The sequence below is a fragment of the Melanaphis sacchari genome, unplaced genomic scaffold (assembly GCF_002803265.2).
Source record: "Melanaphis sacchari strain LSU unplaced genomic scaffold, SCAv2.0 Contig0_pilon_pilon, whole genome shotgun sequence".
Lineage (NCBI taxonomy): Eukaryota > Metazoa > Arthropoda > Insecta > Hemiptera > Aphididae > Melanaphis > Melanaphis sacchari.
Genome location: NW_020270366.1, coordinates 18,762,319 through 18,784,421, shown reverse-complemented (window position 1 = coordinate 18,784,421; position 22,103 = coordinate 18,762,319). Strand labels below are relative to the sequence as shown.

At 26.8% G+C, this 22,103-nt stretch overlaps 3 protein-coding genes and 1 pseudogene across 6 annotated transcripts; 2 read left to right on the top strand and 2 right to left on the bottom strand.

Moving 5' to 3' along the window:
- Positions 1–6,138: 6,138 nt before the first annotated feature.
- On the top strand, positions 6,139–20,337 carry LOC112601250 (protein inturned). 2 transcript variants are annotated; one of them, XM_025348747.1, is made up of 20 exons: positions 6,139–6,690; positions 15,074–15,220; positions 15,282–15,528; positions 15,590–15,776; positions 15,847–15,932; positions 15,998–16,272; positions 16,327–16,416; positions 16,480–16,557; positions 16,634–16,796; positions 16,862–16,906; positions 16,977–17,036; positions 17,093–17,361; positions 17,432–17,532; positions 18,079–18,168; positions 18,231–18,311; positions 18,382–18,554; positions 18,617–18,678; positions 18,747–18,936; positions 19,004–19,107; positions 19,172–20,337. In XM_025348747.1, exons 2-20 carry the CDS (start codon positions 15,114–15,116, stop codon positions 19,284–19,286), a joined length of 2,523 nt encoding a protein of 840 aa, XP_025204532.1. In that variant the 5' UTR covers positions 6,139–6,690; positions 15,074–15,113; the 3' UTR covers positions 19,287–20,337. The 2 variants fall into 2 exon arrangements, with proteins under 2 accessions (XP_025204532.1, XP_025204542.1); XM_025348757.1 differs by lacking the exon at positions 6,139–6,690 and having other exon boundaries at positions 15,017–15,220.
- LOC112600191 lies at positions 6,705–9,876 on the bottom strand (annotated as a pseudogene).
- LOC112601259 lies at positions 9,922–14,991 on the bottom strand. 3 transcript variants are annotated; one of them, XR_003115044.1, is made up of 5 exons: positions 13,182–13,262; positions 11,318–11,607; positions 10,255–10,489; positions 10,078–10,184; positions 9,922–10,013 (listed from the first exon to the last, which is right to left on the bottom strand). XR_003115044.1 is itself a non-coding variant. In XM_025348767.1 (4 exons), exons 1-3 carry the CDS (start codon positions 14,645–14,647, stop codon positions 10,113–10,115), a joined length of 405 nt encoding a protein of 134 aa, XP_025204552.1. In that variant the 5' UTR covers positions 14,648–14,991; the 3' UTR covers positions 9,922–10,013; positions 10,078–10,112. The 3 variants fall into 3 exon arrangements, 1 of the variants encoding a protein (XP_025204552.1); XR_003115043.1 differs by lacking the exons at positions 11,318–11,607; positions 13,182–13,262 and adding an exon at positions 14,536–14,984; XM_025348767.1 differs by lacking the exons at positions 11,318–11,607; positions 13,182–13,262 and adding an exon at positions 14,536–14,991 and having other exon boundaries at positions 10,078–10,170.
- On the top strand, positions 11,445–13,426 carry LOC112601269 (nuclear RNA export factor 1-like). Its single transcript, XM_025348786.1, has 2 exons — positions 11,445–11,674; positions 13,261–13,426. Exons 1-2 carry the CDS (start codon positions 11,508–11,510, stop codon positions 13,352–13,354), a joined length of 261 nt encoding a protein of 86 aa, XP_025204571.1. The 5' UTR covers positions 11,445–11,507; the 3' UTR covers positions 13,355–13,426.
- Positions 20,338–22,103: the final 1,766 nt, after the last annotated feature.

The window sequence follows — 22,103 nt, the reverse complement described above, 5'->3', positions numbered from 1 at the left end:
GTATACAGTAATAGAATGTTTAAAAAAAGTTTAATAAATTAAAAATATATCTTACAATATGTATTACTTAACCTGAAATACATTTTGGAACTTTTACCAAATATAGCTATATCATACGAGCCTTCTCGTATATTTGCACAAACACGATTAAGAATGATATAATATTTATGATTTTTTTTGTTTTGACCTTTATGAGCTGCTCGTTGTACGATTTCTTCGTATTATCTACAACTTGGATAACTATTTTTAGTTAAACGTTAAAAAAAAAAAAATAACAAATAACGGTTTATTTATGAATATTTAGGATTAATATAATTCAGGGGCGTCATTTCAGGTTTTTTTTTGGGCATGTGAGATTTCAAGTATGTTATTTTGAAATTTCACCAGACCATATAAAAAAAGATATACGTAAATGTAGGTACATAATCCTGCTTTCAATTATTTCCATAGATCGCATGTACCGAATTATTGTATCAATATAAGTTTAAATAATTAATTTAAAAACTAAAACATAATCAATAATTAACAGTAGGTATATACCAATATTGATAAATGTCAAAATTAAAATTAAAATACTATTTAAGATTTCATTTTAAACATTATTTCAGCAGGGCGTAACCAATCAGAACTATTTTAAAAGTAAAATTCATCATTATTTTTCATTATTTGAATTAAAATGTATTTCCGATACAAAAACTAATATATATTGTTGCTATTGAAAACTATATGTTTACTGTATAGTGTTGATGTGTTGAAATACATGATATTCGTTTCTGTGGACTGTGACACAGTTTGTTATTACGAATAAAACCTACCTACGTTAATTAACAAATTCTCTTCAAAAATTATTAAGCGTACGTTTATCGTAAACATATATTAACGTATACTATACTATAAGATCTCATACAGAATATATTATGTCTGACGTCGAAATTCGATCGCTGTCTGCTGCTGCTAGCTTGGTGATTCTGTTGGTTTCAGCCAAACCACTTGCAAATGGTCAGTCCGAAAAAGAATGCCACAATTCTTCCAGGTCGATCATAAGGCAATATAGATTAATTCCTAATATTGCAGTGACATCTGGTGCTGGTGATGCATTAGAGATCCGAAAACCGGACGTGGCAATGAGCGACTTCATCGGTCCATCGAGAAAATTATGGAGTTCAATGCCAAACATTCATATGGCGTTTGATGTGACCGAAGCGGCCGAATTAAAGTGCATTCCGTTACAAGTTTTGGCCGAGATTGAAAATGGAACCATACTGTAGGCCTGTGTGCACATTTGTTTAGATCCTGTAATAATAAATGCAATGCTGGAACAGCCCGCGGTAACAACGGCCGAACTTAAAAAACGCCGTACGTTGTGGAAAAGGACTAAACAATTTGTCCATTTTTTGTTTTGCTGCGCAAAAAAATAATATAATTTATAATGTCTGAACTTATGATTGCGATACCTATTTAATATATTAGGATAATTATTGAAAATAGTATTGACTTACACAATTAAACGTTTTATTATTTAATTTTATTAGTTTTTATTTGATGTATTGTTATTAAATAAGGCCAACGCGCATTTGTAAAAATGTTGACAATGTGAAATATAGTAAAAAAAAACCTGCGAAAATCCTTTGTATTGATTATTTTTAAACTTTTTTACAAGTTAATTCTATTCTAATATGCTTAAATTATATACATTTATATCACATACCTATACTTATGATTCTTGAACATTGTCAACAAAGTATTTAAAATGACGACGAATATAAAAAAAAACCAATGCATATAATTATATAAACCTTATAAAATTATTATTTTGTGTTTAGATTGGTTCTAAAATCTATTTGTAGGTATAATAAGTAATAACTAGTACAAGTACGATGTACGAAAAAAATGAAATTATTTAAATTTTTTAAATTTTATGTAGGTATTAAATAAAAAACGTTTTTGTAGTTCTTGCATAAATGTGTACATGCGATTATCAACAAATACAATTTTATTTTAAATTAATAAGTAATAACATTGCTGTATAATGTAAATACTCGTCAATGTTATTCGTTTTGTTTTTTTTTTTAATAATACAGGAAGGATTAAATTTTAGCAAGAAAGATATTTTTATTAAAGTAGGTTAGGCCTATGAAGCAAATGTGCTGATGCAACAAAAATTGTGTAATATATAACGCCGTCAAACAACAGTGCAGGGGACTCCGGGTCAGTCCGGGGAATCCTGGTCGGTCCGTGGTCGTCGAAGTGTTCGACGAGATATGGAAGAACTACAGGAATATTTTTGTAAATAGTGTTTTTTTTCTTTTTAATAAATTGTGTTTCCGACCAATGATTGTATAATTTGTTTGAGTAACCACACTATTCTGTCGTACTCTTTTCTTTCGATAGAGGTATATCACACTTGAAAGGTGAATATACGATGACATTTACATATAAAGGTAGTGATTAACGGTTAATCATTAACCAATATACCTAAACTGTCATATACTTATTTTATAGGTACGTATATATAGTCAATAGTAATAAATGGAGTAGTAGAATAAAATTAACAACGAAAAAATTATAATTGTTTTCTTAAGTCGAAAAATCAACAGTGGTTACTGACTTCTGTTATATTATAATAGTTTGACGCGATTATTTTAACGCTCAAATTAACCTTTACAGTTTTTTTTTTGCGTTTTCGGTTATTTATTTTTTCCATTATTGAAACAGTTAAAAATTATTATACAATGATTTAGTGTAAATATTGTGTTATGACTAATGATGTATATAATACTAATATATATTATAGTCAATGAATCATTAAATAAATCATAGGTAAACTTACAATTTCTGTTTATGTTGCATACTGGTATTACGAACTTTGTTCATAAATAGTTTTGCAATTTTGCTATAGCACCACAATTATCAATATCCTAGGAAACTATTTTAAAATAATAATAAAAATAAGATATTTTTGTGATGACCAAAAACAGTACTTTCTAATCAACCAATGTTTTACTTGTAAGTTGTGTTTGTAACTTGAATAACTAGAATTGAAATTTGAAAATTTAAATAGGTCTATTCTTTACCATAAATAATAATTTAAATATCTGTGTTTACTTTGAATAAAATATGCATAAAATGTATTCATAACCAATTTATTTTTCAAAAGCTAATACAACTTATATAGACTTACGGTCTCCAACTCTGGGGTAACGCAAACAAATCGAATCTAAACAAAATCCAAACTGAACAAGATAAAACCCTACGAATCATAACTAATGCCCCATATTACATATTACTAATCTATCTCTCAATACGGATTTAAAAATTAAAACCATCCGCACGAAGATGTCATTATTTACTTCAAAAGATATCATACCAGACTCTACTTACATCCAAATCTCCTTATAGTTAGCCTATCATTTCTTTCAATACCTGGTGATTTTCCAAGACGGCTAAAAAAAAAATAGTGTAGAGATATGCTAATTAATGTAAAAAAAAAAAATAAAAATAATCAACAAATTCTGTCATTACTGGGTGGCTTCTTTCTTCATATTTTTTTTTCATATTCTTCACTCTGTAGCAAATATTCTTATTGTACTCTAGGCCCTAGGGCACAGTTTTTATATAACGTGTAATAATAATAATAAAAAAGCCAATATAAATCTATGTAAGCAAAATTCTAATTAGCATCAAGGTGCACATCCGCTGGCGTTGGATTACCTGCAATAACCAATGTATCAAATTTCAGAATCATTAACATGAATGCATGATAAACTTTGCTGTAGAGTGTATACAACGCTTAGACTACACACACACACACAAACATTGTCTTTTATTAATATAAATACTTAGATAAACAAGTAAATAAGATATTTTAATATCTACATTATACATATAAGGTAGGTATTAAGATGGGGTATCATTTGTTCCTGTATTTCGAAAGGATGATCACAGCAAAATGGCCAAAATGTGAACACATCACAGTAGATATATGAGTATAGGTATAAATTCGTATAATATTTTTTTGTAGATGCATTGATGACTGATATAATAAATATTGATTTTTATAAAATATTTTCGAGTTTAAATTCATCGATGCGTTCTCTTTGTAGTTTGTACAAAAATCTACGTGTGATAAAGAATCCATTAAAAACCAACGAAAATAATAGTAATGAACATAAAACAAATGAAATTTATACTAATCTAGTTAAATTACATAGGTACCTATATTATTTAATTGACTACCTACGGTGACACGGTGTATAAGTAATTGTGTTTTTTACAAACATAACATATTGGGATCTACATTTTCATAGGTTTCATTTACCTCATCTTCAATTTCAATATTGTTATCTCTGTCTCCAATGTTGTCTGTAGTTTTTCAGTCTACGCGCATTATAAGACCTATATAGTATTTATGCTTTCCGCGAAAAAGAGATTTACCTAACTTGATCACATAGTTATGGTTGCCCATTATTTGCCGTTTTGTAAAAAGATCATCAACATTTTGATATAAATTGAACCTGTTTAAATTGTAATTGTGAATTTGCCTCGTCTTGTCCATCAAAAAATTAAATTTACCAGATCTGGTAACCAGAACCACTCAAGTTCAATTATTTCTGATAAACATAAATTACTATGACAGACGGCAGTGGCCATTGAGATCCCTGTAAGTAAAAAAGGATTTTTAACCTTAACATATCGACTGATTAATGATTATACGTTTGAACGTTTCAACGTTTGACATCTTTAGATGTGCATTTCAACGTCGTAATATTTATTAATGTACCGCCAAAATTAATTTTTATACTAGCTTTTGTTTCTTTTATATCTCTGTATCCCACTACAAATGGTGTTATTTTTTATTTTAGTATACAAACTACAAAGCCTCATCTCCCGGTATTGTCGTAGATATTCAATTTTTATTTTGTTAGAACAAAAAATAGTAAATTCAAACAGAAATGGAGCATTAAGCGATACTAAATACATCAATATAGAAAAAATCATTTGAAAAATTTAATTTTAAAGATAAATTATTATGAAATTATAAATCCATACCTAGTCTATCATTAAAAAATGTATTTTAATCGGACATTGATGTGAGGTTCAACAGGTGGATCATTTATCGCTTCGACGTCATTACTATATTTTTGATTTTTATAAATGATTTATCAAAAATAATTGTCCATTTAATTATTAAAATAATATATTAATATTCGCTATTGACGCAAAAACGTTCAAGGAAATAAAGAATTTAAAAGATATAGAAAGTCTATACGTATAGGTATATTTAAATAATATCCAGGATTAGTGTACTAAAGATAATTTATGAATAAACATAAACAAGTGTATTAATTTATCTTTTTCACAAAAAAAAATCTATTATTTAAATAATTTAAAAGTACAAAGGTCAAAATACAGTGAATTATATTTATGTTTATATTATCTTAATCTGCGTGCTTATCTTTTAATGAATTTTTGTTACAATTAAAATCTGATACATTTATTATTGACTATTACTCATTTTTTTGGTTTACTCTTATATTTAAATTATCAGTGCCGATTTCAGGACATTTGATGACCGGGACTAATAAAAATTCAGTGCCTTTATACAAATGGAAGTATGCGTTATATTAGGTTTCAAGTTTTAACATAAAACAACATTTTAAAATACAAATCAAAATTTAATTTTTAATTTTTATCCACACATTAAATTATTATTATTGTAATATATATTTTTTTTATAAGTACTTGAAAAACGTGTTATTTGGTAGGTCACTATTATTTACTATTATATGTATAACATCGATTTGTTGTTTTTACTCTAATATTTTTAAATTTATTGTCACTAAACGGTCTAAACGTATTTTAAATCAGAATACATTTAAATCAATAAATATTATCATTATTATTATTATTTATTTAATAAGTAATTTCTTAATTCGGTGGGTTGAACTAATTTTTGTAGATTAAATGCATATAGCAATTAGTAATATAAAAAATGCAGATTTAATAAATGAATATCTAGTTAATAGTTTAAAATTAATCTAAATTTATAAAAGATATTTTTAGATGAAAAAAATTATAGAATACTTACCTAAATAGTAAATATTGGCGAACAAATTATAGTAGGCACATAATTGCAGTACATAGTACATACTACATAATGGAATTTTATTTATAAACGATTAATTATTATTTATTATTTATACCCCTTACAGGCTTACAGTACTTCTTTAATTTAAGATCGTGATTTAGGAATCTAATATTAAATATTAATCCGTGAAACATATTATCTACGGATTATGAATTAAGAAGTAAGATTATTTTTCTTCCATTATCAAGAAATTGTAAATTTTGATGATAGTCATCAAGAATTGATAAGAACGTTTATCCTAGGTGTAAGGTGTAACTGTATAAGTACCATTGATCTATTCTATAATCAATGATATTATTCTATGGTAGTGTGGTCCTATCCATTCTAATATTAACTACTATGTGTGCACCCCTCAGTGTTTTAATTCTTGTTTTCTTCAGACGTTTTTTAGATGAATAATAAGTTTTCTAATTTGTATACACATTTTATCCTACAGTCTTAGTTTTGACGTCTGTTTTCGACTGCACACATGCCAAAAGTATTGATGACTGGTAGATCCCGAAAACGTAACACTAACGACAGATTTCACTATTTCAATTCTCGTGAGTATACCATATAAATTGACAAATTAACGATTATATTGAAGGGTTTAATGGTAAAGTGCTCGGAAAACTATGAATTATTAAAAATTTGATTAACTTAATATTTACTATTAACATACTCGCTGTTTTCATTCGAACACAATATTGAAATATACCGTTCGGCACTCCTTAGATACCTACCTATGTCAAGATGACAAAGATAATTCCATGCCAGCTATTTCATCAGTATCCTCCATAAACATTGTTACATTTTGGTTACTGTTGTAATTGGAATTATTTATTTCTGATGACTTTGGTTTGAAAACATGGAATCGTTTAGAAGATTCCTGAAATTTAAAATATTTATATTATAGCTATAGCATACAGTATGATTCTTTATCACCAACCACTCAACATATTAAATATCTAATATTTTATGAAAATCTTCTAAAAATATTTTGCTTTAGAATATGTGTTTAATGCATGTTGTTCAAAAGTTACAATATATTTTATTTTTATTTTTACTGTGAAGGAAGATTCTGTATTTAGAACATGTATATATGTGGTGATAATTTGTCACTAAAAACCCAGATGGTCATCCATCTAGGAGCAACACCGACCAATGTTTGATCTCAGAACATGTTAGTAACTGAGGCCAACCACCATGTCATATTAAGTTATTAAAAATATATATTTTTTAAAACATTGTTATTTTTAATTGAAATCATGCAAGAACATTTTTTTTTTAAAGTGGTTCATGATAAAACATTCACCTACTATGGTTAAATTCAAAACATAAATTAAATTACTAATAATAATTCTTCAGTGACTATTGTTATAAAAAACATATCGCTAATTATACTCCAACCACTTCCAACTGGCACTATACAGAATGTTCTACAGAATGATCGGAATACATGCTTGTAATTTGTCTTCAGAAAACACACCATTGAGTACAATCTGAACCATTGCAGTCTGGAAAAAAATTAAAACAAAATTATTCATTAATATTGCTTAAATTACAAATATTTTTATTTATCTTTTTATCATTAAAAAGTGTAATTACAACCTATATATAAACGTTTATACAATAGGTAATTTTTATAACAGTTTAAAGTAATAAGAAATTACCGAGTTGAAAGATATTGAGAAGTACCACCCTACTAACTTATATTATTAAAAATAATTTTAATAGCAAGATACTCACAGTTGCCAAAGGAACATCAACTATGAATGAGTCAAGATCATGCTTGGTTTTAGGTAATTCGTCTAAACAGTTAATTATGTTTTCTTTGCCTTTGTGTAAAAAATGACGTCTTCCTTGTTTGTGTCTGTTAGATTTTAAGAAATTTCTACTTTCATGTAAGTATTGTGATAAATTTCCTTTAATACTAAATTTAAATAAAATTTAAATTATTTAACAGAAATACTTAAATAGATATTTTTATTACCCATAAATAATATACCTACTGTTTAAATAGAAAACCATTGGATAATGTAAATGTAGCATTTTCATGGTAAGCTTTTGAAACCATTTGTCTAGACACTTGATTATCATATAGTTCATAATAAAGAGTGAGAAAAGATTCAACTAAGGTCATCACAGGATTTGGCAGTTCAGAATTATGACCTCCTGGTACTGGGTAACAATTACCCAAGTTAATTGGCATTTTGAACTTGGATCTTATCGTACTGTACCGAGACGGTAGTTCTGAGTTATCCTGAAAACAATTAAACAACATTACCCTACATCCTAAATATAACAACTTAATAAATATATAGAGGATTTAAAATAAAAAAATTTCTCTTGTTAAGTACTAAATTCATTCTTGATGGTAAGGTAATAAATCAAAAATCTAAATACTTCTTTTAACTCAAATGTAGAGCATAAATTACTTTGAATTAAGTGTACTGATTGACAGATATATATATAAATACATTTTTTATTGCTTTTCAATTATAATATGTATTATTCTTATAAATAAACTTTATATTCAACAAAAGTTATGAGATCAAATTATTTTGTTTAATTAAATGCATAAAAAAAAAAAACATCGAATAATTTATTTATTTGCTGATGTAACACCTATTAAAAATACACAAATACATGCTTTAATATGTCAAAAATATGTACAAGGTTCAAGTTCTATCAAACAACCATAGATCAAATGCATTTTTTTAAATGTATCAAAGTAATTTCAACTCTTTACATTTAAGATTCAAACCAGGTAAGATGTACTTACTTTAGACATGTTACCTCACAATACACCAAAAATAATTAAAATACTGTTAAACTAGTACTCTAAAAACATCAGTCTTCTAATTCTTTGCCAACATTTAGCATTCAAATGAAATAAAATTAAACAGATAACACTTACCAACTTAGTTAGCATAGGAAAACATTGTTGTATATCTCTAAAACAGATATAGTATAAATATCCTGCTTGTAATGCTCTTTGTCTTTGATATCGCACACAGGATTTCTTGATAAGTTCAACACTTCAATAGTATAACCACTATAACCAGAGAGACACCTTAGTTCTTTTAAATCAGAAAACTGTAATAAAAATTGTTTAGTAATTATTTTGTTTAAAAAAAAAAATGAAAAATATAGAACACATTACTTCGTTCTCAGCCAAATCCAACACTTACAGTTCAGGAAACAATCTACATATCCATATAAGTCCTTCACCTAAATAAATATGATTATTTTCAAAACTCAAACCATACAAATCGTGTTTAGTATGTTGAGCAGCCATATTGAGTGCTACCAAAAGAACTGCTGGTCGATTTAATGGTACAAACAGTTGATTATTGGTAAATACTATAATAAAAATAAATATATTTTTAAACTGTAATTAAATTAATATAAAATAATTCATTATGTACATGGACAAGCATAAAAACGTGACAAATCCAAACTTTTGGTACTGGGATTGTAATGGGTTGCCATAGCTTCTATCATTTTTTCCCTTATTTTACTGGATACTAGTGTAAATGATATTGCACCACGTGGAGGTGAATACAATAACACTTTTATAATTAACTAAATACAAATATTTTTGTTAAAATCCATTTTTAAAACCCTAAAACTGAATCATTTCAACTTACTTTTCGATCATCTCTTAGTGTTATCTTATAACTAGTGTTGTGCAATGCTTTAGCAACTTTATAATCATCAACAAGAAATCTTAATGCATTATCAAAATATTGATAATTTTAATACTTTCTATTAGGATATTAATAGCATATAAATAGCATACATTATATGGATAAAATTCAACAGGTGCGATATAATTTTGGATTATTTGTAAGACTTCATCACTATCTTCAACATTGGGTACCTTAAAAATAAAAACAATAATAATTCAAATATGTAAAATTCATAAATTAAAAATTGAAACTTACATAATATACTGAGTACCATCCAGTACTACTTTCTTTTAAAGACCATGAGTTTCTGAAGTTATCATGTTACCATGACCATTGCGATTATGATTTCTATTAGGAAAAACCTATTGGATTACATATTTATGGCTATATTGAATTTAAAAGCAATAATAATTCAAAATTCAAAATATTTACCGTCGGCCAGTATTATTTTTAGGTGATCTACATCGATTAAAAAATTCACTATCCAAATGATCACGAACCAGTTCAGTTTTATTATCCCAACTTTTACGAAAATGATTACCTCTGCAGTTATTTGCTTTGAATGTCACCTTTTTAGTACAACCATAATGATCTGAATACCCACCACCTCCTCGACTAGTGCTAGGCCTTGAATTTTGATCATCATATTCATTATAATATTCATTTCCTATAATTTAGAAATCTAATGATGAACAAGAAAGTGATTAGATTAACGCATTTTGTGTGAAACTGTATACAAATGGTTTAAATTTTCAAACAAATTTGTACGTTTACTTATTAGTTCATATTATTTATGAATGAAAACCTTTTTTATTTGTTAATCAAAAAGTTAGATATCTTAGATAAATTATTTAAATTATAACTGCTATTTTAAATTAAAAATTGTAGTATAATTTTTCTCCGACAAGTGCACTGTATTTTTGTTAAAGGACTATCCAAGGAAAATTAGAAAAAATGTTATTATGGTATATTGTGGAACAACAATAATTATGAATTTTGATAAAAACAATTTTTCATTAATTATTTGAAATTTGCTCTGTTTTTTATCGCTGTTTTAAATTGATGCGTGACGTCACAAGTTTATTCATCGGTTGGTCGCCCGCCTATTTTAATACATTCATTTCCTAAAAAAGTTTTTATTCATATATTTATATACTAACTTAAAATACTCAAAATGAAAAACGATTTTCATATTACAAAATCTTAAATATTTTCCTACGACTTAATACTAACATCTTATTGTAACAGTAGCGTATTTACGGGGGGGGGGGGTCAAGGGAATAAATCCCCCCATAGGCTGTATACACACAAATAAATTATAGTCTTCATATTATTTAAAAATTATTATTTTTTTTTTTTTTTATATCAATAATTGATTAAATTTACAAGAATTAAAATATTATAATATATTGAGTCATATCCCCTCCCCCCCCATGACAAAAACCTAAATACGCAACTGCATCTTGTTAACATTCACCCACACCCAGCTACCTACCATTATCTTCTTTTCAGCAACCCACATTTTCATCTTACTAGCCTTTACCAATGAATGTTCCTATGCACAACAGCTATTACCATATCAAAAAGGCATACAGATATCCGTTCCACATATCTCACAAATATCACCTTCTGCTACTCTAAGTTTCCAACTAGACTCACAACAGTAGTCAATTGCTACTTTTCCTATGTTTAACACAATATCACCGTCAACTCCTGCCTCCTTGACTGTAAATCAATTATCTACTGGAATGCCTATAAATGTGATCAGCGATGTTAATGTAAATCCTGAAAATATATCCATGGTTAAGAGTTTTTCAAATGAGTCTGGAATGAATAATCAGTGGGCTAAAAAGTAAGTCATTACATATGTTTAATCGGTACTAGTCTGTTATCGCCCCGCCACGGGAATGAAAAATGTTATCGCCCCGCCAATTACGCACGCAGCTATACTATTTAAAACGTAAATAGAAATTGAAATATATATATATATATAGGTACATACAGTGTATAGAAATATCAGAAAAAATCGTTTATTTAAAAAAAATCATCAATTTAATTCGTTAATTCATTAATTATTTCCAAAATTATATCATTAAAAAAAATATGTAATATATAAAATAAATCTAAAATTTAATAAAATTTAAAAATATATAGATAAAATAAAATAAAATTACAATAATTACTATATCATGATGGAGGCCAAAATGCTAAGATATCCAATAAAATCTGTTCAAATGGATCATTCTGATTGGTAAGTTTTGATCGCCACATATACTCTGCCATGTATGAGTCAAGGAAATTTCGAGCTGTTCCGCGACGTCGTTTGTTGCCCCATTTTGCAGCACCCCACATTCTTTCCACGTTTTGGGTGTGAACTCCAGTAGAGGGGTCGACAAAGTTGTACTTGTGATTGACTTGATTATGTTGATAACCTAATTGTTGAATTTTATTGTACGATCTCCAGCTGTCCAAAAATATTATGGACCCTGGGCGAATAAACTTTTAGATTAATGGTAGTAAAATTTTTTCAGACCGATCAGGTACACACACAATGAAACATTCTTTAGTTTCTCGGCAAATGCCTCCAAATACCCACTGTTGAGGAAGTATACGACCTGCATTGTTTTTTCTACGTACAAATAGGCTTTCGTCAATTTCCACAATTAAATTAGGACCACCAATTTCTTTATTACCAATTTCAATTTTCCAAACGCACACTTCACGTAAATAATTATTCCAGTCAACAACGGCGCTTTTACTCATTCCAAACTCACGTTTACAATACGATACAGAGGTCATTTCATAAGCCCAGCAGTATATGTAGTATACTATTGTATGTATTGGTAATCTTGAACCACTTAGCCAATTGTTGGTTCTTATACCTTTTTCTTTTCGGCAAGTTCTTCTCTGACAACGCCATCGAGATCCTTTTATGGTCATTTTTGCACTTTTGAGTTTGTAATAAAACATTTTTCGTTTGGAGAAAATTAATAGTAAAATCTTCATTAGAGACTTCGGAATACAAATCTTTTAAATTCATTTTCAACTACTGCAATATATACTTCGACACTGATACGGGCAGAGCTTTAGACATACTGGACATACTGCTAAGTAAAATTACCTGAACTAATAAAATAAAGCGATGAAGCTTCAATTGTCGTAGATATAAATAAAAAATAATGTGTTTGATATGGTTCGTAATCGCCGCGTTCGTAATTGGCGGGGCGATAACAGACCAGTACCGTTTAATCTTATTAATCACAATATTAAAATTGGAAGTATTGTTAATGTTGAACATAGTTTGGGAAATATCTTCATCTGATATTTACAAATTGATAATAATATAATATTAGACTTACCTTGAAAATTGTTTTCTAAATTGTTTAGACCTGTAGTTAAGTTTTTTGTATTTTTTATATATGGTATTATTTTGCACAGGTGTTTAGACGAAAACGGATGGGATTATGCTAAAGCTGCTGCATGCTTTTCAGATCTTAAAGCTAATATTCCACCTGTAGCTTTCATACATTAATGAGCATAATTTAATATAAATGAGTCTTATACAAAGCAATGAGTGTATTTATTTTCATGATGTGACATTTTTATTAAATTGTTTTGATATATTTAAATTATTTTAAGAATGGAAAATATTGCTCTTTGAATTTCTTTAAATTTAAAAAATAAATATTGACAGTAATTGATTGTTGATTGTTTAATTAAATGTGGAATTTTTACTCATTTTCAATATTAAAAAACAAGTATTTATGTATGTGTAATAGAAGTTGTATTGGAAATAAGATAATTATTCAATTTTTTTTTTATGCATTTAATTTAATAAAATAATTTGAGCTCTTTTTTATGTTGAATGAAAGGTTTACTTATCAGAGTTATAATTGTTATAATTAAATGACAATAAAAAATGTATTTATATATATTTGCTGTTAAGAATATATTTTACCTATGTCCTACTTTTGGGATATTTAAACTCTTAAACTCTATAGTATTTTCCACTATAAAAACTAGTGTTTTTGGACTTTGAATTAATATTTTTTTTAAATTAACTATTGAAGAACATTTTCTAAACATCAGATTTTGTTTGTTTTAAAAACAGGTTTCACATCTAAATTTTTTTATTTATTAGATAATTCAAAAGATTTTTTTTTAGTAATATGTTACATACATTATTTTTATACCTTTTTTTAGAAATAATGGCAAATGCATATTTATTAATCGCTATGATTAAAACTCTGAAATTACCTATAGTACTAAAAAAGTGTATTTTTGGTGCTTATAATATATGCTCTTAAAAACATTAAAATTAGCACTAAAAATTGTTAAATAATATGCAAAATAGAATTACCAGGCAAATTTTTAAATTTATTTTTATTTTATATATTTTTACCTTTATACTAAGGTTTTATATCATGATAATAATTTTTATCCGAATTGTAGTTAGTGCCAGAATTGATCAACCCATAATATGCACTCGTTCCATATACAAAAAACCCATGATGACGACACGTACTACATTCAAACACTTTTTTTATCATGTATATGCAAACCACGGCTAAAAATCAAAACAACGCAGTACTCAAGTCTCACCCTAAGTGTTATGACAAATAATATTATATTTGTGTTGGTAGGTACCTACCTACCGAAGATACTGCAGCAACACGGTTTTTTTACTTGTTTTTATCTACAATTTTGGCGTACCTTTACTCGTTGGCAACACACTCGCATACATTGCGAAGTATAAATATTCGCTGCGCGTGCCAGACGAACCGAAAGAAACTTGAAACACACAAATCAAAATGTATAATATCATATCGCGGTGATGGTCGAACTCGATGTTATAATATATTGTTTTATAGCTTCGAATAAGACGATTGAATAGGTACTGCCGTTGTGTGCGGACGAACTTTAGCACGTAGTAAATTACACAAAACGCAAAGAAATGTAGCTGGAGAAATGTGTGACAACGGCTTGCAGAAATGGTAGTTAACCTCTGTCCACGATGATACGATAATTACGATATGTCGATTTACGTTGTATCATTGATTATAGTCTATTCTATAATCAATGATAAGTACTAACTACTAAGTAGTAATATCGCTAGCCGCTAGGCTATAATGCCTATTGCCTACTAATTACAACTCGATTTCTTGAATTTGTCATATTATTTTTGCTTATCATGTTCATATATTTTTTATAGTTTATTTAATTTATATTTTATTATTAATTATATTTTTAGTTTACCACTGTTAAAGTCTCCAGTAGTTGAATTTTTAAATATGAATGATAATAACGTTTTTGGTAAATCTTTCAAAACGTACCTAAGTGATACTGATAGTTCTTCAACTCATTCATCATGTGAATGTAACGATGTCAATTCAAATGTGTAAGAAAAAATTATTTTCATAGTCAAATATTTATTACATAATACTTATTTATTTCTTCAGTTCGGATTTTGAATGGGAAAATGAAATAACTGATCAGGGAGAACTGTTTTATGTTAAATGTTCACCACGAAAACATATAAAATATGCCAAACACAATAAAATTGAATCAAATGATACACCAAAAAAAACCAAAACCACTGCAGGGAAATTGGTGAAGCTTTTGAAGCGTAAGAAAAGGGGTAGAGATAGAAATGATGGTTCTAAACATACTGCAAATTCTAATAAAGTCACTTTTTTGGACACACAAGTATAAAATTCATATCTTAGGTAAAATACGGATGTGAGTAAATACATATTTTTAATTCTAGGAAGGTGAGGTGAGAGAAGTGGCTATTGAAGTTGAAAATGATACTTATAGTAATCTCGGGAGAAGAGCTACTTTGACTGAAAAGCTACTGGGCATATCAACAACAGTTTTTGATGATGGTTTGCGTATAATGGTAGCATCAATTATTCCAAATACACCTGTTGATAACCAGAGATCTATAAAAATAGGTATTATTGTAATTTAGTATATATCTGTTATATCTGAATAAAAAGTGTACTATTATAATATTATATATAGGAGATTGGCTTAAAATTATTAATGGAGAAATTGTCACAGCTAAAACTTTAGACCAAATTCTATCAAACATAACTCCACCAACTACAGTAATATTTTATTAAACATAATACTGAATAAACAGGCTATAGAGTCTAATTTATATTACTATTAGGTTATGCTAGTTGTTCAAAGAGTTGCAGTTAGCTTAGTTGGTGTTGATAAACACAATAATCAACAGTTATCAAGTTATTTATCATTGAAGACTATTAATGATGAATTTGTGTCAGAACTTGCTAAATATCCTGTGGCTGTCATGTACTTGATATCTGAAAATTCAAATGCTATTTATGTATATCCTAGCCCATTATCTATATTCAATCAAATTAAAGGAGCTTTTCAAACTATTAGCCATATTGTTCCGCAGATTGTCAAAAACCAGACTAAAAGGTAAAACAATAATTTAAAAATTATACATTTTCTTTGTATTATTTTATGTTATAGTACATCAATGATATGTGATGATCAGCTTGTTCATTCAATATTTTTCTCTGAAGGACAAGGAACGTTTATTTTTATTGCACCAGATTCAAAGTAAATAATGTATGGTAGGAATAAACACAATATATTTATAGATATATTCTGTTGTTTGATTAGATTAAACTTAACCTATGCTGATTGGATGGCTTCAAATATAGTAAGAAATTTATGTTTCTGCTATGAAAATTTAAATAGGTAATTTATTTACCTCATACCTTTAAATGCATTTTGTTTTATTACGTACAAAATACTTTAATTTTTAAAATTTTAGTTGCTTTTCAAATGAAGATAATCATTGTTCATTAGATAAATACTTTACAATCATATTCTCAGAGTTATATGATATTAATATGTTTCATAATATAGAAAATTCTCACGAGCTTGAAAAATATTTACCTGCCTCTAAAAATATTCCTTTGCCAAGAAGTATTCAAGTAAATATACACCTTATTTGTATATCTAAATACACAATTTGTATTTTTTTTTTTTATTTATTTAGATGGAACTTGATGATATATTAAATGAATTTGAAGCCAATTATGTAGTATGTATTTTTATACAAATATTTTAGTATTTACAACATAATTACTTTTATGATTTTTCATTAAAACTAGTATGAAGACACCAGAGAACCAAGACCATACTTGATTATTGGTTCATCAATTTATTACAAGGTAATTAAACTAACCCATTAAAATTGCATTAATTGAATTATAACACTTTATTATAGGAATACTTGTTGTCATCTCATTTGAATTATGAAGATCATTTGGATATTCACATGTTTTGTTTACAAAATGGATTGTTTCATTTGCTTAAATCAGAATACTTAGAGCGTTTAATAATATTTAAACGAGTGTATCCTTCATCAGTTAGATCAAATAGTACATTTGTTGGTTCTGTGTATACACTGCCTAAAGCTAAATGGTATTTATTAATAGTTGGACGTGGAAATAATCTTTTGGTAACACTCCTTGAAGTTGGTCCTTGTTGTTTAAAGTAAAAAAAAGTTTAAAAAAATAACTATAATAAATAGTAAGGTTTTATTTAATTTTTATTTTTAATACAGTAATGAAGCATTTGATGGACCCAATGTTGAATATGTGGAAGAAGCTGAAGATACATTAGAAAATGTTTTGAATATGAATGTTGATGAAGTAGCGGAAAAATTGGTATTATATAATACAATAACATTAACTCGTCTTTAGTTAAGCTATGGTTAAAACAAATCCTACAAACACCTATGTATTATTGTTTACTTAATTTAAATGACACATGTTAAAATTTATGTATTTACATCATATACTCTAAGCTAATAATTCTATCAGACATTTAATTTGACCAGCACTGTTAAGTGTTAACTTAAAGTGAGGTACAATGTTATTTGTTAAACATTTTACATCTATTTATTTTGGATCTCATTAACCTTATAATATTAATACCCTGGTTTTGTTCAGTTATAAAAATAGAATATTTTGAATATTGAACTATTGCAAGAAAGTTTATCATAATTTGAAAAAATATTGAAAAGTTTATTCATTTTAACTTAAATTACATTTTACAAGCAATATTTTAATTTTTGATAATTATGTTACAAATATCATAAATAATAAAAATTTAAGTTTGCATTCGTATAATTTAATAATGTAACATAATGTGTAATTCACATCACTAATAGCTTTATCGATTTACATAATATTATATTTTTTTTTTGTAGGATTGAAGGTAATATAATGCAAATATACCAAATGGAAAACATAAAAAATGCAGGATTAAGCATTTCTGCAAATAATAAACAATCAACAAGTAATTTATTTTTTTGAATTCTTTGTTTAGTTTATAATAAATAATAAATTCAATTGTTTTAGGTTTGCAATTAAAAAAACCAGAAATAATTTCTATATTAAAACATAAAAATGACATCACATCAAATTCACATTTGCTTAATGGTTAGATCCTATATATATTTCAATTGAAATATTATATTGTATTAAATAATTTAAAATTATATTATAACAGATTCTAGACAGTTGGATTCATGTTCAGAAACAAGTTTAACGAGTAGTGGAGCGCCTAGCACAGAAGATAGTACATATGTGCAAGGTCCAGTGTTTGGTCGTCGAGCTGAACGTTTGATGAAAGCTTCGTCAATTGAGTGGTCTGATAATTCTGATGATGAATATACCGTTTCAGTAATATTATAAATGGTTTTTTTAGTAAATACTTAAATATTAATAAATATGTTTAATTTTAGGATGGTTCACGGTCAATAGATATGACTGATATTACAAAAAATTTACCTGTATTACCCAATAAGTAAATGTTATAAATTAACAAGTGATTAATAATTATTAATAATATTTAATGTATAAATATTTTTTTAGACTTGGTTTGGGTAAATTATGTATGCTGTTTCGTTATCTTGATATAAACTGTCATACTGGTGTTATGTTATGTTCACCATCAATATATAATGGAGATGATTTAAAAATCAAAGACTTATTTAAAAATATTGATGACAAATTTAATTTAACTGTTACTGTAATACGAGATTTATTTGATGATTCAAATCAGGTATAAATGCTATGAAAAAAATTAATGAATTAATTATAAATTAAAAGTATTGTAAATAATGTTTAAGGATGAAAATAAAATAAATGAGATAGGGGTTTTATTTCAAGTACCTTCATCATCAAACACAGATTCTCCAAAAAAATCATCCATGATAAAATTCTGGGTTATGGGGTGAGTATTTTCTTTAAGATAATAATTATTTAATATTATGTAAACAAATTTATCAATATTTTAGGAGATTACTCAAAGAACCAAATAAACGAGAGTTATATGTTTGTTATGAAGAAGGGATATCTCAAAATATGATTGAAATTGCATTTAAGTTGTGTACAAATTATGCAACTGTATAGAAACAAATACTATTTTTACTTTTTATTAATGATATTGCTTATGAATTAAAACATTCTTATTTTCTATTACTAGCAGACGATCTCAGATTATTTAATATAATTCGCTTTCAAAATTATATTATGCTACTTCAAAACGATTTGAATTCATTTAAAAAATGGTGTGATATAAACGGTATGTCTCTAAATATAAAAAAATGTGCAATTATTTCTTTCTCTTTAAAAAAAGAACCTATCATTTCTGATAATAAATTAAAAAATATTAAAATCTCGCGAGTAAATAAAATTAATGATCTTGGTGTTACATTTGACTCAAAACCTAATTTCAAACTGCATAGGTACTAATAATATTATTAAAAAATCATCAGCCAAACTAGGATTTATAAAGCGCACTTGTAAAGACTTCCACGATAGTTCTTAAATAGCTATATTTCTCATTAGTACGCTCTCAACTGGAATATGCAAATTTGATTAGGCACACTAACTCTATAATCCAAAATAAAAATCTTTCACAAAGAATGCAGAATAATTTTTTAAGATTTTTAAGCATTCAATGTCATATCTATAGAGTTTCTCATTCTGATTATAATATTATAATATTATAAATAGGTTTTTCTCTATATCACCACTTGAAAAAAAGATTAAAACAACTGAATTTAAAATTCCTTTATAAACTATTACACAATATTATAGATTGCTCTGCCCAGAACTAGTTGAACGTTTATACTTTAAAATGAACTCCTTAAACTCTAGACATAGACATAAACAACTTTTATATCCACCAAAATTTCGTCCAAATACATGTCATTCTCTCCTTCTAATACTCAAATAGTTATAGCTTATAGGGAATTCCATAAATAATGTAGATTTATTTCACTGCTCACTTAATGATCTCTCTTCGTGTATTCATTAATTTTCAATTTTTTGTGTTTTTTTTTTCTATTTTTGTTATACACGATATATTATTATGTACAATGTACACACAACTTGATTTATATTTATATATTTTTTCTCTTCTTCCCTGAATACTCTTGTAACTACCTTGTTTATTTATAATGTAATTGGAATTTATTCCGTATTAACAAACAATATTATTATTAATGTTACAAATACATTTTTATAAATAAAATATAAACAATAACTATTGATTACTATTAAATCTATTAATCATCAGATAATAATATGTGTTATTTGTGGTGAGTGGACAGTGATTATTTGAATTTTTGTTGCTATTTTTTTAATTTTTTTTTATGAAAAAAACTTTATTTAGTCTATAGTTTATAAAAAATATGGCATAATTTAAGTTTGATTTTAAAATTATTTTATTGATGATAGAAATTTATATTTTGAAAAAGTATATCTAAAACTAAATCACACCTGTTCTAAATAAATGTGGGTAAGTGGATATAGCTTTTCTGTACATTAATGGTCCTAACCTAATCTAATTAGGACAATTAGGTGTCAAGTGTGTCACTAGTATTGATGCGTTAAATTTGAATTCATACATATTACATATGTCATGTATGTAAATGAGATTGAGCTGAGATGGTCTGACACCTATATCAAAAACTATGTAGGTAGTCTCTATTTCATGATTGTTTTTTCTTGAATTAACTAATTTTATATTTAGTTTAGCGGTAGGTCAAAATAGTTTTTTTTTTCAAAAATATTGCATTAATCATATCATATGTATTTTTATACTTTTAGAATATTATATACAGTATAACCTCGATTATCCGAACTAATTGGGATGCACCTAGTTCGGATATTGGAAGTATAAAATAAAAAAAATTAATAATATCATGTACTAATTATTTATTATTTTTATAATTAATTATTTATTATTCTTATTAATATTTTATTAGAATTACATACAATACATTATCAGAAATACATTAGACATTTTAGATACTTGACAATCGTAATATATTTGCACGTATGTATAACGATAGTCGATATTATGTTAACGGTAGAGAGCCGAACTAACCTGCAAGTTAAACACGATTCACAAGGACGTCGTTTAGATAAGTCCGTTGGGTTTTGGTCATCTACTATCTACTAATTGATGCACGTAAAATACGTACATAATAATATGTACTAATAATAAACCAAAAGCGATAGTTATGATAAATTCGATAAATTGGCCGGCCGGATACGAGTTTTCATGTTCCGATGACAGAACCATAGAACTTTCAGATACGATAATTAGTAATTATAGTTCGAATAGAAATTCGAATAACCGAGGTATAATCGTTAGTGTATTAATTTTCTTTAAAAATCAATTCATACCTAGTATAAATAATTTCATCCGATGAATGGCTATTGGCTGCTGTAATCAAACCTCTCGTGTTATGTTGTTACTCTCTTCAATTAAACTTATTATGCTAATTTTATTGTATAGATTGTGTGTAAAAAAAATAATAAAATGTATGATTTTAGTATGAATTAATTTATTGACATAATATATAAAAAAAAAAAAAATGAAAATTTTTCATGTATATAAATAACTCAAAATGTGTTGTATGGATCAACAGTTATGTTTTATTCAAAATGCAACCAAGTATCAATTGTTCAAGAAGAAATAATTATTTGGCAGGTGAATATTAAAATTTGAACTTGAAATGTTCATAAAAATTAATTTGGTTTAACGGTGGTTAAAGATTGAAAAACTTAAAGGATTTTGTAAGAATTATAATTTTAAACTTTATAAAGAAATATTGTGTCTAGATGTTCAATATTCTTTAACTGAAAAATTAAAAATTGTGAGGATCTTTGTATTACATTTTCAAGCATTTCTATCTAGGAGATAACTTCTTACTT

Coding starts and splice junctions, on each gene's coding strand:
- LOC112601259 (XM_025348767.1), bottom strand. CDS start 14,647: ATGATATTATACATTTTGATTTGTGTGTTTCAAGTTTCTTTCGGTTCG. Junction 10,490..14,535: donor TGTGTTGCCAACGAGTAAAG/GTACGCCAAAAT, acceptor TCTAAATTATAG/GAAATGAATATTATAATGAA. Junction 10,171..10,254: donor AAAAATAATACTGGCCGACG/GTAAATATTTTG, acceptor TTTTCCTAATAG/AAATCATAATCGCAATGGTC.
- LOC112601269 (XM_025348786.1), top strand. CDS start 11,508: ATGTTTAACACAATATCACCGTCAACTCCTGCCTCCTTGACTGTAAAT. Junction 11,675..13,260: donor AATAATCAGTGGGCTAAAAA/GTAAGTCATTAC, acceptor TATTTTGCACAG/GTGTTTAGACGAAAACGGAT.
- LOC112601250 (XM_025348747.1), top strand. CDS start 15,114: ATGAATGATAATAACGTTTTTGGTAAATCTTTCAAAACGTACCTAAGT. Junction 15,933..15,997: donor ACATAACTCCACCAACTACA/GTAATATTTTAT, acceptor TATTACTATTAG/GTTATGCTAGTTGTTCAAAG. Junction 18,312..18,381: donor AAATTCACATTTGCTTAATG/GTTAGATCCTAT, acceptor ATATTATAACAG/ATTCTAGACAGTTGGATTCA.